Source organism: Balaenoptera musculus, chromosome 16 (assembly GCF_009873245.2).
Source record: "Balaenoptera musculus isolate JJ_BM4_2016_0621 chromosome 16, mBalMus1.pri.v3, whole genome shotgun sequence".
Classification (NCBI taxonomy): domain Eukaryota; kingdom Metazoa; phylum Chordata; class Mammalia; order Artiodactyla; family Balaenopteridae; genus Balaenoptera; species Balaenoptera musculus.
This window is the reverse complement of record NC_045800.1, coordinates 59,766,874-59,782,826: the sequence shown is the minus strand read 5'-3', so window position 1 is coordinate 59,782,826 and position 15,953 is coordinate 59,766,874. Positions and strand designations below refer to the sequence as shown.

The 15,953-nt window shown below is 37.0% G+C and overlaps 1 protein-coding gene across 3 annotated transcripts in view; it reads left to right on the top strand.

Moving 5' to 3' along the window:
- Positions 1 to 15,953, top strand: part of SAMD8 (sterile alpha motif domain containing 8) — an 83,745-nt gene that overhangs the window by 62,789 nt on the left and 5,003 nt on the right. For all 3 annotated transcript variants that reach the window (XM_036827941.1, XM_036827942.1, XM_036827940.1), the window contains 2 exons: positions 7,631 to 7,726; positions 11,367 to 11,484. In XM_036827941.1, the coding sequence (XP_036683836.1) occupies positions 7,631 to 7,726; positions 11,367 to 11,484 (214 nt within the window). The remainder of the gene's footprint in view (positions 1 to 7,630; positions 7,727 to 11,366; positions 11,485 to 15,953) is intronic.

The window sequence follows — 15,953 nt, the reverse complement described above, 5'->3', positions numbered from 1 at the left end:
GTATTTATCTTTCAGCTTTTCTTTTGTTATGATCAGAATTTTTCGAAGTAAAAAAATTGGGTAAAGAAATGAGAGAGAGGAAGAGAATGGGAAGAGAGAAATTGGAAACAATCAAGTCTTACAAGCCCTTAAAAGTTTTTCTATAAGGGCAACAGAGAAATGGAGTTGTATTGGAGAAAGGAGGAAAGGATATGGAGTCACCAGGGTTTTGTTTTGGATGGGCTATATTATATAGCATGATTGTTGTACTGATGATAGGAATGACCCAATTTAGAGGGAAGGAGATACTGTTAGAGGAAAGAGAGGGTATAATTGACGGAATAATATCCTTGAGTAGATGAAAAGGGGTAGGATCTAGTGGGTGGGAGAGGCTGGTCTTAGGCACAGGGTCTATTAATTCATAACAGACGGGAAGACAGAAAATATGGAAACAGAGATATAAGGTTGCTAGATGTTATGGTAAAGCATGAGCAAGTCCTCTGCTGATTGTTTTTATTTCCTCTGAAAACAGAGATTTAGAAGAGAGAGAAGGTCAGAGCTTTGAGGAGAAAGGGTGAAGTGTAAAATAGTCATCTATGAGAGTGAATAGACTTGTGTGATGTAGTAGCCCACTAAAGACCTCCTTGAGGTTAATAGTCACGTTGATATTGTGTGTTTTTACCAGCCTCAGTCAACTGCACAGATACAGGTATAGAATAGGTAGACGATTGGACTTAAGTGGGCTTGAAGTTTTGCTAGGCAATGCAATGAAGGAAAAAGAGGAAAGGGAGTGATTATAATGACTAACCATGGACATAGGTAGATAAGGAGGGACAGGAGGATATGAGGTAGGTGAAGGACAGTGAAAGTGTTATAAGATCTATGGATTTGGGGTCTCAGAATTATTGAAGTTGGAGTACTAAAAGGAATAAGATGGAAAGACAAGAGGTGTTGGTTAGTATAGAATTCTTGACATTGAGATTATGAAGAAGAATCTTGATAATGACAAGATCGAGTTTATAACCGTGGATGGTGGGTCACTGAAGTAGAGTAAAAGACGAGGTCATAGGAGGAGAAGTAAAAAGAGGAGTGAGAAGGATATATACCACAACAGGAGAAGTTTTGGAGAGTGACAGTGAACCAAAAACTAAAATCTCAAGAAATCAGAGAATGGATGCTGTGGTTCTATAGATGACTATGAAAGGCATAATGGGAAAAAAGAGGGAAATGATTGATCATGAGGATTTTATTTTAAAGTGTACAATTCAGTGGTTTTTAGGATATTTACAAAGTTGTGCAACCATCACCACTAATTCCAGAACGTTTTCAACACCCCAATAGACTCATATCCATTATCGGTCACACCCCATTTCCCTCCTCCCTCCAGACCCTGGCAACCACAATCTACTTTCTGTTTCTATTTCTATGGATTTGTCTATTCTGGACATTTCATATAAATGGCCATTACAGCATGAGGCCTTATTTTGTGTCTGGCTTCTTTCATTTAGCATAATGTTTTTAAGACTCATCCATATAAGTAGTATGCATCAGTACTTCATTCCTTTTTATTACAGAATATTATTTCATTGTTTGGATATACTACATTTAGCTTATCCATTCATTAGTTGATGAAGGTTTGAGTTGTGTCCACTTTTTGGCTACTATTAATAATGCTGCTATGAACATTCATATACAAAGTTTTGTATAGACATATGTTTTCAATTTGCAATGGGGGTTTGAAACCAAATTTTGCCTAACAGTCTACAGTGCCACCAGCTACAAAGCCCTGTGCTCTTAAGTATCTAAACTTTATTCACAGGAGAATGGTAGCAGGTGCTGTCAGCATTCCTCCTATATCCCCTCAGATCTCTTTTCCATTTTCTTGCACATTTATACTCCCAACATCCAGCAGTTGTATGTCTTTGTTGGAGAACTGCTCTTGGGCTGCTGGAATACACTTTGCCTGCTTAAAAAGAGAGCCAAACATACTTGGAAATTTACATTCCTTCAGCAGCAGCCCTTAACCAATAACTGATGAGGTGGGGTATAAATATTTCATTTCTCTTTGCCCTAATTAGGACAACTTTTAGGTTGGACCTACACTGTCTCCCAGATTCCTCGCAGGATTGAGCCAAAGTTACCCTTGCCTGAGTTTACCACAGGGCTTTGCTTGACGTCTCACTCTTGCCTTGCTTCCTTGCCTTCCTGATCTCATTTCCCCACTACCGTATATTTTCCCTTGGGAACATTCCTAATAACTTTCACAGTGATCTTTGTTTCAGAGTCTGCCTCTGAAGCTTACTTGACACAATTCCAAGAGCTTCAGCACATCATAAACAAAAAATTAGGAGATAGAGATGCTTCTAGAGGCAAGCCCACTTATATGTGAGGAGAGATAGCTAATAACCATAATAGAGAAAACAGAAGCACTATAAAAAGCACACATAAATAATGGAAAAACCACATTAATCTGGGGCTTCACTGCCTTTCATTTCTCAGTAGTCTCTGAGGTCATTACCATGTCCGGTGTAATAATCAGTGTTCACAGTGATGACTCTGAATTATGAAAGAAAATTAAATTCTGTCCAGAAAAAAAAAGGCATAACATGTATAATGCATTTTAGAAAGCATTGCATCAGAATAAATATGAGATATTGAAAACACATTTGACAATTTCCTTACAACACTTCACTGAAAAAGAAACAAGAAAAAGTGGGGGTGGGGGCCCCCAATAATCCCATGAAGGCAGTAGCAGTGATAATAATGAAAATTTGGAAAGTAGAAAGCTAAGTGTCTGTTGTGAGCTTGGGAGTGGGGACTAGCGGTGCCCAAGAGGTGAGTCTGTTTGTACTGCAGTGCTCCAGAAAAACCCTCAAAACAGGAGGCATCAAACATCTCTCAAGACTGGGTATAGATAGGAGCTAAATATGGGAGAACTGGTTGAAAATCAATTTAAGACCTGTTCTACTGCAACAGAAGACAGGTGGTTTGTTCTCCAGAGTAGTTGAATGTGAGGGACTCTAGACTCGGGGACACCATGCCCAGATGAGAACAAAGGTACCTGTTTTCATTGTATTTTCAAGGTGATTAACTGTAAATCTAGATCACAGAGACTTCCAGCTCCCTTCCTTAAGTAACCAGACTAAGTTCCCAGCCCCAGTCATACCCAGCCCCAGTCATACCCAGCCCCAGTCTTCCAAGCAGGAGAACAGATTCCTCTCCTTGGAAAACCTGCACAAGAGAAAAGGACTACAGATACTGTGGTAAGAGAGATATCCCTATCTCATCAACTAGACCTCTGTTCTATCACAGTGAAACCCATACTTCACAACCTCAGTCCATGCACACAGAGCATCACATTATTTTTTTTTTTAGTACTTCCCTGTCAAATATGAATGGTCAGTCAAGAATCACCAGACATTTGAGGAAAACAGATCAATGCAAATAGAAAAAAAGCAAACTGGGAAACACAAAATAGGGAGCAGAAGAACACTTCAAAAAAAATAACCATTCGTATACTCACAGATAAGAGATATTGCATTCTATGAGACAGTAACAGTAGACTATGAAAAAGGAAAATTCAGAGAAAAAAAGCTTTTGAAAAATAAAAAATGAAAGTAGAAATTTAAAATCCGGCAGGATAATTGGAACATGGATTTGATGAAATTGCCCAGCATGTAGAGCAGAGATAAGAAGTAGAGGAGGAAAAGTAAGATCAATCCACTTGGCCCAACAGTGGAAAAAATAGGGGTTTTAGGAAGAACATAGAGAAAATGAAGAGGAAGATATTATCTAAGCTATAATAAAAGGAAATTTCTCAGAATCAAAGAATGTGACTTCCTAGATTGAAAGGGCCAACTGAGCACCCAGTACAAGAAATGAAAAATTTCAGAACACTAGGTATAGACAGAAGATCCTAAAAGCTTCTCAAGAGACAAAACAAGTAACATACAAAGATTGGAAATCCAAATAGCATCAAACTTCTTAGCAACCGTGGAAGTGAGATGACAATGGAATAAATGCCTCTAACGTTCTGAGACAAAATAATGTCTAACCTAAAATGTGCTGCCTAGGCAAACTACCAAATAGACATAAGGCTAGACCCAAGGGTATTTTAAAATTTGCAAGTCTCAAAAAAATTTACTCTCCAACCCCACAGCTACTAGAATTGCTAAAATGAAAAAAATTGCTAATGACAAGGCCTGACGAGGATTCAGAGCAACTGATGCTCTCATACTTTGCTGGTAGAAATGTAAAATGGTACAACTGCTTTGAAAACAGTTTGATAGTTTTTTAAGAAGTTAAACATAAACTTAACATAGGACTCAACAGTTTCATTCCTAGGTATTTACCCAAGAAAAATGAAAACATACGTCCATGCAAAGACCTGTATGTGGTCTTTATTCATAATCACCCAAACCTGGAAATAGCCCAGAATACCCATCAACCTGTGAATGAATAAGGAAATTGTAGACAAAGAATAGATAAAGAATTAATTGTACATGCAATAACATGGATGAATCTGAAACATATTACGCTGAGTGAAAATAGCCAGATACAAAAGGTATTTGGACAAATACTGTGTGATTGCATTTATATGCCATTCTAGAAAAGGCAAACCTATAGGAATCAGAGATCAGATCAGTGGTAGCCCCCCAGCTGGAAGTGAGGAAGGGAATTGACTACAAAGGGACACAAGGGAACTTTTTGGAGTGATGAAAATGTTGTCTTTATTGTGGTGGTGATTACATGACTGAATGTGTTTGTCAAAACTCTTTGAACTGTATAGCTAAAAATGGTGAATTTTTCTGTTTGTAAATTAAACCTCAGTAAATCTGACATAAAAAAACAAGTTTATCCTCCATCCCTCCTCTGAGAAAATAATTCATGGATACACTACATCAAAACTAAAGAGTAAATTGAGAAAGAGGAGGACATGGGATTCAGGAAACAGAGGATCCAGTATAGAAAAGAGAAATTCCCAAGATGAGGGTTAAGTTTTATTCCAAGAAATAGCCATGCAGGAGGGACTAGAAAATGCAGCCTTTCTAAAGAAGGAGCTCTAGGAGAGATTTCTCCAAAGGAAACTTTGAAATTGATAGAATAGTCTGAAGATGAATTGGTGATAGGCACACAAGAAACAGAACAAACTTTTTTTTTTATTAGCTCTGGAGAATTGTAAGAAGTTGTGTGAGAAAGGGATTTAATCTTTGCGTTCCATTGTCTTAGCTATGAACTATACTTAAACATTTCATCAAGTAAAAGCCAAAAATTATTTTAAACAAAATTATGAAATAATATTGAGAGCATGGGAGAGAAAGAGAGTGTGTGTATGTGTGTGTATGTGTTTTTGTGTGTGTGACTAGAAGATATAATGTCAAATAAAACGGAAGAATGAAAGTGACTGCCTCTGGAGAGCAAGAATTAGGTTTATGCTGGGGGTGGGGCAGAAAATTACTTTTACCATAAACACTGTAAAACTATTTAAAATATATACATATGTATATGTATACATATGTACACGTACACATATATAGGTTTTTTTTTTTTTTTTTTTTTGGCTGTGTTTGGTCCTTGTCTCTGTGCGAGGGCCCTCCCCAGCTGCGGCAAGCGGGGGCCACTCCTCATCGCGGTGCGCGGGCCTCTCACCATCGCGGCCTCTCTTGTTGTGGAGCACGGGCTCCAGACGCGCAGGCTCAGCAGTTGTAGCCCACGGGCCCAGCCGCTCCGCGGCATGTGGGATCCTCCCAGACCAGGGCTCGAACCCGTGTCCCCTGCACCGGCAGGCAGACTCCCAACCACTGCTCCACCAGGGAAGCCCCTATATAGGTTTTTTTAATGTTCATTTAAAAAGTTTAAATTTTTAGAAGTCATTTAAAGGGATCTTTTATCTGAAAATTTCTATTATGTGAAATAACCCTTTCCCCTATAATGCCAGATAAATAAGGCAGCAATAGATTAAAAATTCACAAGAGGAGGGGGCTTCCCTTGTGGCGCAGCGGTTGAGAATCTGCCTGCCAATGCAGGGGACACGGGTTCGAGCCCTGGTCTGGGAAGATCCCACATGCCGCGGAGCGGCTGGGCCCGTGAGCCACAATTGCTGAGCCTGCGTGTCTGGAGCCTGTGCTCCGCAACAAGAGAGGCCGCGATAGTGAGAGGCCTGCACACCGCGATGAAGAGTGGCCCCCGCTTGCCACAACTAGAGAAAGCCCTCGCACACAAACGAAGACCCAACACAGCCATAAATAAATAAATAAAATAAATAAATAAAGCATGACACAAAATTAAGAAAAAAAAAATTCACAAGAGGAGTCTTTATTTTCTGAGGTAATAGGTAAAAGATGAGTCCCTGAATGAAGCCAATTGACTCTCTTCAGTTACTCTGAATAAGGTTTGGAGTAGACTGTTAATATCTTTCAGACTTCATGTCTTCTTTTTAAAAATACCTTTATTTCCTTAGTTATAAAATTAACATGCAATTGTATAAAAATTTTTAGTGTAAATTTACAAAGAATAAAAATAAAACTGTCAATAATCTTACCACCCAGAGATGACCTATTTGGACTAATTCATTTCCATCTCCTCCCTTCCACCACTCTCCTCCTTCTTTTCTTCCTCCTCCTCCTTTTCTCCTTTTCCCCTTTTCCTTCCTTCTTCTTCCTTCTTCTTTTTCTTCATCTTCTTCTTCTCCCTGCCCCCTTCTTTCTTTCTTTTTAATTGAGAATGTGACATGTCTTTTACTAGTGGGTAATCACAGGAGCTGTGGATTTGGTGAGGAAAGACAACAATGGAAAAGATAGAAGAAAACAAATATAAAACAAAGGAGGGCAGAGAGAGAAAGAAAGGAGTAAAACAAAACAAAAACTCTGTTTACTTGCTTGAAAACAAAATATACTAAAAAAAAGAGTAGTTGAGTTCAAGCCCTGACTGTCTGGATTCTGAAATGAGCACACCATTTAAGAAGTGAGCCTTTTTCCCCCTGTCTTTTGGGGGCAGTCCTGTATACAGGTCTGCCATGCTATATGGGAAAGGAGGAAAAAGTTGTTATTTCTTTACAGGGAACCATGACTGGGAATCACAAACAACAAAGAGGTCCTGGTAAATGAGGTACTTTATGAAACAGTTTTTTCCCCAGGTTCTCCAGATATCATCTTCTAAAAGAGGTAGAAGTTAAAGAAAACAGGGACTTCCCTGGAGGCGCAGTGGTTAAGAATCTGCCTGCCAGTGCAGGGGACATGGGTTCGATCCCTGGTCCAGGAAGATCCCACATGCCGTGGAGCAACTAAGCCTGTGCACCACAACTACTGAGCCTGCGCTCTAGAGCCCACGACCCACAACTACTGAGCCCACGTGCCACAACAACTGAAGCCTGCGTGCCTAGAGCCGGTGCTCCGCAACAAGAGAAGCCACCGCAATGAGAAGCCCGCGCACCGTAACAAAGAGTAGCCCCCGCTCGCCGCAACTAGAGAAAGCCTGCATGCAGCAACGAAGACCCAACACAGCCAAAAATAAATTAATTAATTAATTTTAAAAAAAGTTAAAGAAAACAGTTTTAAGGTCATTATTAGCAGAGTATCTTACTGACAGGGTGGCGCCATTTACATACATATACTTCTTGTCAGTCCAAAATTTAAATTTTTTTCTGTTCCAGCGTTCCTAGAATTCCATGGGCCTTTGCCATGACAGAAGTATGTGGCATGATTCTGTGCTATATTTGGCTCCTGGTTCTTCTTCTTCACAAGCACAGGTACCTCTCTTATTCCATTAAAAGACTGAAAGTGTTTTGACTGTCTTATGCAAAAGTCATCAAACCTTGTTTCTTCCTTTGCTGTTTCCTTGTTACTTTCCTTCTCTAGTCATTGTGACATTGTAATTACTGACATAGGAAAATGTTTGGGTTTGATCAACAAAAGAGTCAGCCTCAGGTAGTACTTACATATTTAGTAATATTCTGAAGGTATTTTGCAGGGAAGGATTAGAGATGACGATATTCAGCCATGGGCCAACCACGACAATCTAAGTCTAGCCTTGCCTTTCTTTGGAAACAAATTGGAAATGTCACTTTCTATAGAAGGCTAGAAACTCCTCCAAGGGACAGTCTTTGGTCAGATGTTTGGGTGGAAGGAATTATTCTCTGCTTGGAGGAGGCGCATTAAAAAAGAGGTCATTTTGCACACTGTGCACATCTAGCAAGTGTAGTTTACTTCAGATGGTATAGAAGATTGCTGAATAAGGAAGGTGCTTCTTTTGCACTTTCACAAGAGATATAAAGGGAAGAAGTTTTCTGCATTAAAAAAAAGGAGAAAAAGAATAAGAGGAGGCTACTTTCCTACTTCAATGAGGGGAAATTATTTAAGTAAAAAAATAAGGCATAGTATGGAATCTAAAGAGTAATACAAATGAACTTATTTACAAAAGAAAAGCAGACTCACAGACATAGAAAACAAACTGATGGTTACCAAAGGGGAAATGGAGGGGGGAGGGATAAATTAGGAGTATGGGATTAACAGAGACATACTACTGTATATAAAATAGACAAACAACAAGGATTTACTGTATAGCACAGGGAACTATCTTCAATATCTTATAATAACCTAGATTGGAAAAGAATCTGAAATATATATGTGTGTATATATATAAATATGTATATAACTGTATCACTTTGCTATACACCCGAAACTAACACAATATTGTAAATCAACCATTCTTCAACTAAAAAAAAAAAAAGGCATAGTGAAGAAAAAAAAGATCTGATAAAGTTGTGGGTCTGCTATCCATTGTCTTTGGACACTGAAGAGGAATAGGGACACTTTCGTGAATTTTTTATTCTTTCTCCTCACCAGGGAATGCTTGAGGTAAACCACAGTGATGGGCTTTAGGTCCTAAGCAGCAGTTATTTCAGTGCTTTGAAGGTGAAAAGAAGGGTTGATGATTGCTATTCTTGTCACACTTTTAGGCCATATTGCACTTCATTCTCTCTCACTTTGCAACAATATTTATAACTGGATTGCTTAAAACCAGAGGTGGTTTAAAAACACATGTATCACTGCTGCTTTCTGGTTTAACTTTGCCTCACAAGACCCTGTAGATTTGAATTTATCCACTCTTCAAAACAAGAAAGAGTTTACCTTATATAGGAAACCTTGATAGGTTTAGCAAAGCGTAGCAGTGACCAGCTAAATGCAAGTTTTGATGTTTAATTAGTCAAAGAAAGTGTTTCTCAAAGTGTGGTCTTTGTAGCACTTTCTAGAATCACCTGGGCTCTTGTTAAAATTCAGATTCCATGTTGTCTTCCTCAAAAAGCTCACAAAATGATAGCGTGGGAAAAAGAAGGCAGAGACTTTTGCTCTGGACTTTCCACCATACGGTAAGAAGATTCACCATAAATCCTGTGTTAAGAAAGGATTGCATCACTGAACTTGCAGGAAGAAAGGAAAATCTCCAAGAGCCCCAAACACACAAACACATGAAAAAGAAAACACAGAAAAAATAATCTGTGGTGTACAATCAGAGGAATGAGTAAGCATCTCTGAAAAAGCATTCCACTGGTTGTAATGCCAGAGCTAAGATAAGGAGACTAAGCCTTAGGTATGTAACAAAGTTGAGTGGCTGATACCAAGACTCCCAGATTAAGCTGTGGATTTTGGAATGGGCTAGAGTGTTCTCAAGTCAGTAGGGCTAACTGGGTCTCAGAAGAAACGAATTTAATTCTTCTCTGGATGACAGTATATTCAATTTAGGCTCCTGTGTTTTCTCAAAATATTGGAGAGCAGGGCTATTAAGAAAGGTGAGAAGTGGTAGAATCCTCCTGCTTTGAGTTGGGACCCTCTCCATTCAGTGTTACTTTTTCTCTTTCTTACCTTCTTTTCTTCTTTTTTTACATTACCACTGCTACACTCTAGAAGTAGTAGTGAACCAGAAATGAAGCAAACCCTGCAGGGACTGAAACCTAGCTTGAAATAATTTCAGTTTCTAAAATTGCATTAAGGTGACCCCAGATTGTTAAAGCCCATAACCACTTGCCAAAAGAAATATCAAATCTCTCTTTGGGAAGATAATATAGGCCTAAATTTAATTCTAAAATTTTTTATATACAATATCTGGCACTCAAGTAAATAACTAATAAAGGGGTACATAAGTATATAAGAGAATATGATCAAAATTTAAGAGAAACAATAAATAATGGAATAGACCCACTGTGGATCCGGAAAATGGAGGTACCAGATACAGATTTTAAAGTAACTCTGCTGACTGTGTTCAAGATAATTTTCACAGAGAATGAAATGGAAACTCTAGAAGTAAACACATTTTTTAAAATCCCTGAAATTGAGAATTCAGTAATGAGTATGACATCAGGTTGAATCCAGCAGAAGAGAGAATTAATGAATCAGAAGATAATTTGAAGAAAAAAATTTTTTAAAGATAGAAAATAGATGAAATATTTGGGGACACTGAGGGTATAGCCTGAAGAAAGTTTACCATATAGATAATTAGAGTTCCTTGAGGAGAGGAGAAAGAAAATAAAACAGAAGTGTATTTGAAGTGAAAAAAATAAAAATTAACATAAAAAAATAAAATGCAGATTCCTGAGCTCCATCCCAGGTATACACACTGAAGTTTGAAACTTACGTAACCTTGTGTTGAGTACTTTTTTTTGAGGGTGGGAGGAGCATTTCAAAAATGTTTAAGTCTCTGTACTTAAGAATCGTATAGTCTGTTTTGGTTTAAGACATTAAAAAAAATTGTCAGAGATATACTTAATGTAAAACTTAGTATTAAAAAAAACCCTTAGTATTTTATAGCTTAAATTTAAGAGAAATTAAAGAATGTTTATTATATAATTACTGTCAACCAATTTACAATGTCACTAATGAGCAAAAAAATTCCCTAGAATCACGTATCTAACTTTGCTTCTCATTAAATAAGTTATGACAATATATGAGTAATAAAACTAACACTAAGCTAAGTGTCAGTCTAGGTACTATCTTACTTCTCTCTTGCATAACTCTTACTTTCTCTTAGCCATATTTTCTTAACAGTGAAATGATGCTCTTAGGTCTGCACTGTCCAGCATGGCAGGTGCTAGCCACATGTGGCTATTTAAATTTAATTTAGTGAAAATGAAATACAATTAAAATTCAGTTCCTCACTTGTACATTTCAAATGCTCAAGCGCCACATGTATATAGCTTATCAGACAGTGCAGTTATTATAGTCCATTTCCATCATCCTACTGGACAGTGCTTTAGGTGGTCTCTAAGATTTCTGTCCTCTTCAAAGGATCTAATGGTTTTCCTGCTTGTTCTCCCTCTAAGTAAACACTAGATGCCTGAGGTATTTTGGTTTGTTTTCTTCTGATCTTTCTCCCTTTTTGGTCACTGTTCACAGGTCAATACTTCTGCGAAGGCTTTGTAGTCTGATGGGCACTGTATTCTTGCTTCGCTGCTTTACCATGTTTGTGACCTCCCTCTCCGTGCCAGGACAGCACCTACAGTGTACTGGAAAGGTAGCCTACTGCCTTCTTTATCATTCTTTCCTCTTATTCTTGGTGTGTTGATGGCACCACGTATGAACTAAGGCTAAGACTTCGCTTTTAACATCAAAATGTGCTTTACAGCATTTTCAATATCTGTAATAAACCTCTAGAAATAATTTGGTAAAAATCTTAAGCCAGAATCTACCTTCCTGTTACTTCTATCCATTGATACTAACTAGTTCAATGCTGTAGAGCTACAGAAAAAAAGTAACCTTCGATTATCATTTTCCCTTTCTCACCATCCTCAACATCTTTAGTTCCTCGTGTGACGTGACTCTGGCCCCTTCACTGTCCTCATCACTCCTTTTTAAAAAGTGTTGCAGTTGGACCATATTCCATTTAAAATGTAGTACCCACTACTCTAAACTTTACTCTTTCTGAGATATATTTAAATAATGGCTAATTTTTTTGTTTTTGTTTTATACTTTGTTGCTTGTTTTGGTATACTGTAGACATACCTTCTCTTCTGGTTAAATTGAGAGAGGATAGATTATGCAGATGGGAACAAAAAAACCAGGGTAATGAATTACTGTAAAAAATAAGAAAATGTTTAAAAACCCTGAAGATCACCTGTGCTTTATATATAGAATTGGCTGTTGTGACTCATTAAATTTGGACAAGAGAATTTATTAGCCTACTTTTCTAAGCCTCCATGCTTTAGTTATGTGTTCCCAAATATTCAAATGATATATTAACACCTTTGTTATTTTAATGTTGTTTGTAAAGTGTAAAACAAAATTAAGTGTCTGTTCTTCTACTGCAATATAAATAGCTGAAATACCTGCAAGGGAAGATTAAGCAGCCAAAGGAGATCAGGAACTAAAAATATAGCCCTGAGCTGCAGAGTGACCAAACTTTCTCCAGGTATAAGGAGACTGACCAGTAAGAAAGGAGGAAGGGTTAATGACATTTAGGATTTAGTGTAAAGGAAATGTTTTATTTTTAAGATAAAAGCTGTTTTTGTTTCTTCTTTTTTTTCCAAAAAGGGAAAGTACTTCTTTCTAGTTACAAAGTTATATAAACTTATTGTAAAAATTCAAATTTTATATAAATATATAAATTAAAAAGTAAAATCTCACAAAATTCCTGCTTCTTTCACCCCACCCCATAAATAATACTGTTAATAGTTGTGTATATACCACATGGACTATTTTTAACAATGCTTACATATTCATACAAGTTTATATAGATAGATACTTTTTAAACAGAAGATAGGATTATATTGCAGACATTGTACTTTAGCTTATATTTTATTTAATAGTATGTTGCTTACTTTCTTCTGAAGAGATACATATAGCTATACCTCATCCTTTTTAATAGCTGCAGAGTATTCCATTGTACAGTTTACCAGTCTCCAAATGATGTACATTTAAGTTATTTTCAAATCTTACTATTTATAAACAATGCTGTCATAAACATCCTTGTACATTTATGGTTTTTCACTTATTTAATCGTCTTAAGATAAATTCCTGGAAGTGGAGTTAGGAAATTAAAGAACATACACACTGAAAATTGTGATACATATTGCTCACATTTTCACTAGGAAAGACTAGTTTTTCACTACTATCACCACTATGTGCATGTCAGTTTTCCCATCACTGTGCCAGCACAATTTTTGGAGTCACTGCCATTCTGATTAATGAAAGATGATATGTGAGACTTTTATGGTCTTATATTTTAAATATTTTAAATATATATATATTTATAATATATAAAATAATATATTTATAATATTTATAATATATAAACATATATATTTTAAATTTAAATTTAAATTTAATCTGTCAACTAAAATAAAAATGCACAACGTGAGAGCTGTGAGTTTATTTCGAGACTTACTGAGGACTATAGCCCAGGAGACAGCTTCTCAGATAGCTCTGAGGAACTATGCTGAAGACGTAAGGGGGAAGGTTAGCATATATGTGATCTTGGGGAAGGTGTACGTGCAATCAAGCCACATGTCTTGGTAGAAGGTTGCTGCTAGTCGTGAGGAACAAATGTCTTAGTTAATGATTTTAGTGCTTTTCTAAGTATGGGAAGATGCAAGAAATTGGGTTCATAAAATTTTCTCCTGAAAAAAATCTAACTATCCTGAAGGCCTTTTCTGTCAGTTTTCCCAGAGCATAGAGTGCCTCATTCCTGACTGTGTCCTGAAGTCTTTTCAGGGTATGTTGAAGGTCAGCGACTGCAGTGGCTAATGACTTAATTCTTGTAGAACCAGATGGCAAGTGACATTCTTTAGTTAGCAAATCTATTGAATTTCTGTGCATGGTGTGAAGGAGGGATAGAACAGTTACCCCCAATTATTGTAGTATGCTAATTGATTAGAAGAGATTTAAAAGAAGAAATACGTAAGCTTATTATAATGAAAGGAGAATTTCCTGTAGCTGAGGGATTTGATTGTGGATCAGCCACTAAAGAGAAAAATATATGTGCATAGGGCTGCAACATGTGCTACAAAAATTAGATACCATCCCGCTACAGTGTGGACAGCCCTTTTTCTGTCTCTAATGACTGTTTTTTATTATCAGTTAGTTTTATGTGGACATATTTATTCAAATCTGCCCTAAATACTGTTAATTGCTTTGAATTATAATATAACCTACTTACTGACCTTTATTTGCAGCAGTCATTAAAATTAGATAGTTAAGGTGATATTAACTAGCAATCAAATCCCTTACAGTGAACTCCGTAGGGCATTTTCATTGTAATAAAGTAATTGCTTGAAATCTCACTCCCAGAAGTAGTAGGTTTGGAGACAGAACCAAGAACATGCCTGTTTTTGAAATTAGGCAATGGAACCACCTTAAGAAAAGAAACACTTGAAGCAAATTTCTCATCAAAGTGTCTAAATTCATTCTGTTGTGCTGTGTTTCAATTTTTATTTTTATTTTTCTGGAAGGTTATTTGGGACATTTTAAGATTGGAAAGGATGGGGAGACTTGAGTAATTGGGCAATAATTGCTTTCCTTTTTTTTGTGATACAGTATTTTTTTTTTAATTTTTACTGGAGTATAGTTGATTTACAGTGTTGTGTAATTATTGATTTCTTTTGCCTGGCATCACTTGTTTCCTGTCCTTGGCTGAGACATTTTCCTAGCAATCTGTGTTCTTCACTGCCTGATTTTTTACTTTCACGAGCGTAACATCTCTAACCCTATTCTCATTAGAGGTCATGGAAAGAACCAAACCATGTATATTTTAGTACCTTCCCTTTCCTTTTCTCTAATAATGAATTTCTCTCCCTACCGTCAACTGAGGCAGAAAGGGAAAGCCTGGGTAGTGTATAATCAGGTGAGATTTCTAATGAAATGGTGATTCTAATAAGATTGTTTCTTTTGTTCTTTAAGACATAGGGCTTTGGAATTGGACGCCCTGTGTTCACATCCTTATTACGTTACTTACTAGCTGTGTGACCTCTCTAAAGCCAGTTTCCTCATCTGCACAGTTGAATCAGTTCATAGGATTTTTGTGGAAATTAAATGCAATGACATAAAAACATATAGCAGCATGCTGCACATAGTAAATGCACATAAAATTGCAGCAGTTTTTTATATTATTATGTGTTAAATGCCTTTTTAAAAAAAGTGACCATTGCTCAAACTCTTCCTCAAAATGGATTGCTTTTTTAAGTTTATGCGTGGGAGTTGGTATTAGGTTTGGCTACTAATAGGAACTTCACGGTGGCTATAGTTTAATAAACAAGCAATGATTTATTCTCTCTCATAAGTCTGAAAGTAGGTACTCCATCCAGGTCAAGTGTGTTAAGTTTATGGAGTCATCAAAAATCCATGATTCTTCTGTCTTTCTGCTCTCCTGTCCTAACACTTGGCTTGCATCCTCAAAGCCACTTTGTGGTCCAAGATGACTGCTAGAGCTTTAACTATCATGTCTGAGTTGTAGGCTAGAAGAAGGAAAGGTAGAAAAGACTACCTCCAAGCTGTTGTCTCTTTCGTTTATAAGTAGCCTTCCCAGAAATCTTTTCCACTTCCACTTACATCTTATTGTACAGAACTTAGTCACGTAGCGACACCTAGCTGCAAGGGAGGGTGGGAAATGCAATGTTTTAGTTGAGTTCATTACTTCTTCAAATAAATTTTAGATTCTATTACCAGTGAAGAAGGGAGAGTGGATATTGAATGGTAGCCATTGTCGCTGTCATAGCCTGTTTCTAATTGACAAGAACAGCCAAGCAAATACTACTGTATTGTAGGGTATAAAACTTGGAAATAGTTTTGTGTTGTAGTAAGCTTTTCATTATAAAGGAACTCCAAGTAGAGAAGTTTGAATTGCATTGATTTCATTAAATTACCAAAATAGTTCTGAGTACAGCCAAGCTTTGACCACCCATTCTTGGTGTCTGGAATTAATTAGACTGGGGGTCTGGTTGCTTTTGCTTAGATCTTATTTCTAAGTCATTCAGCCTTTGAATTTGAATG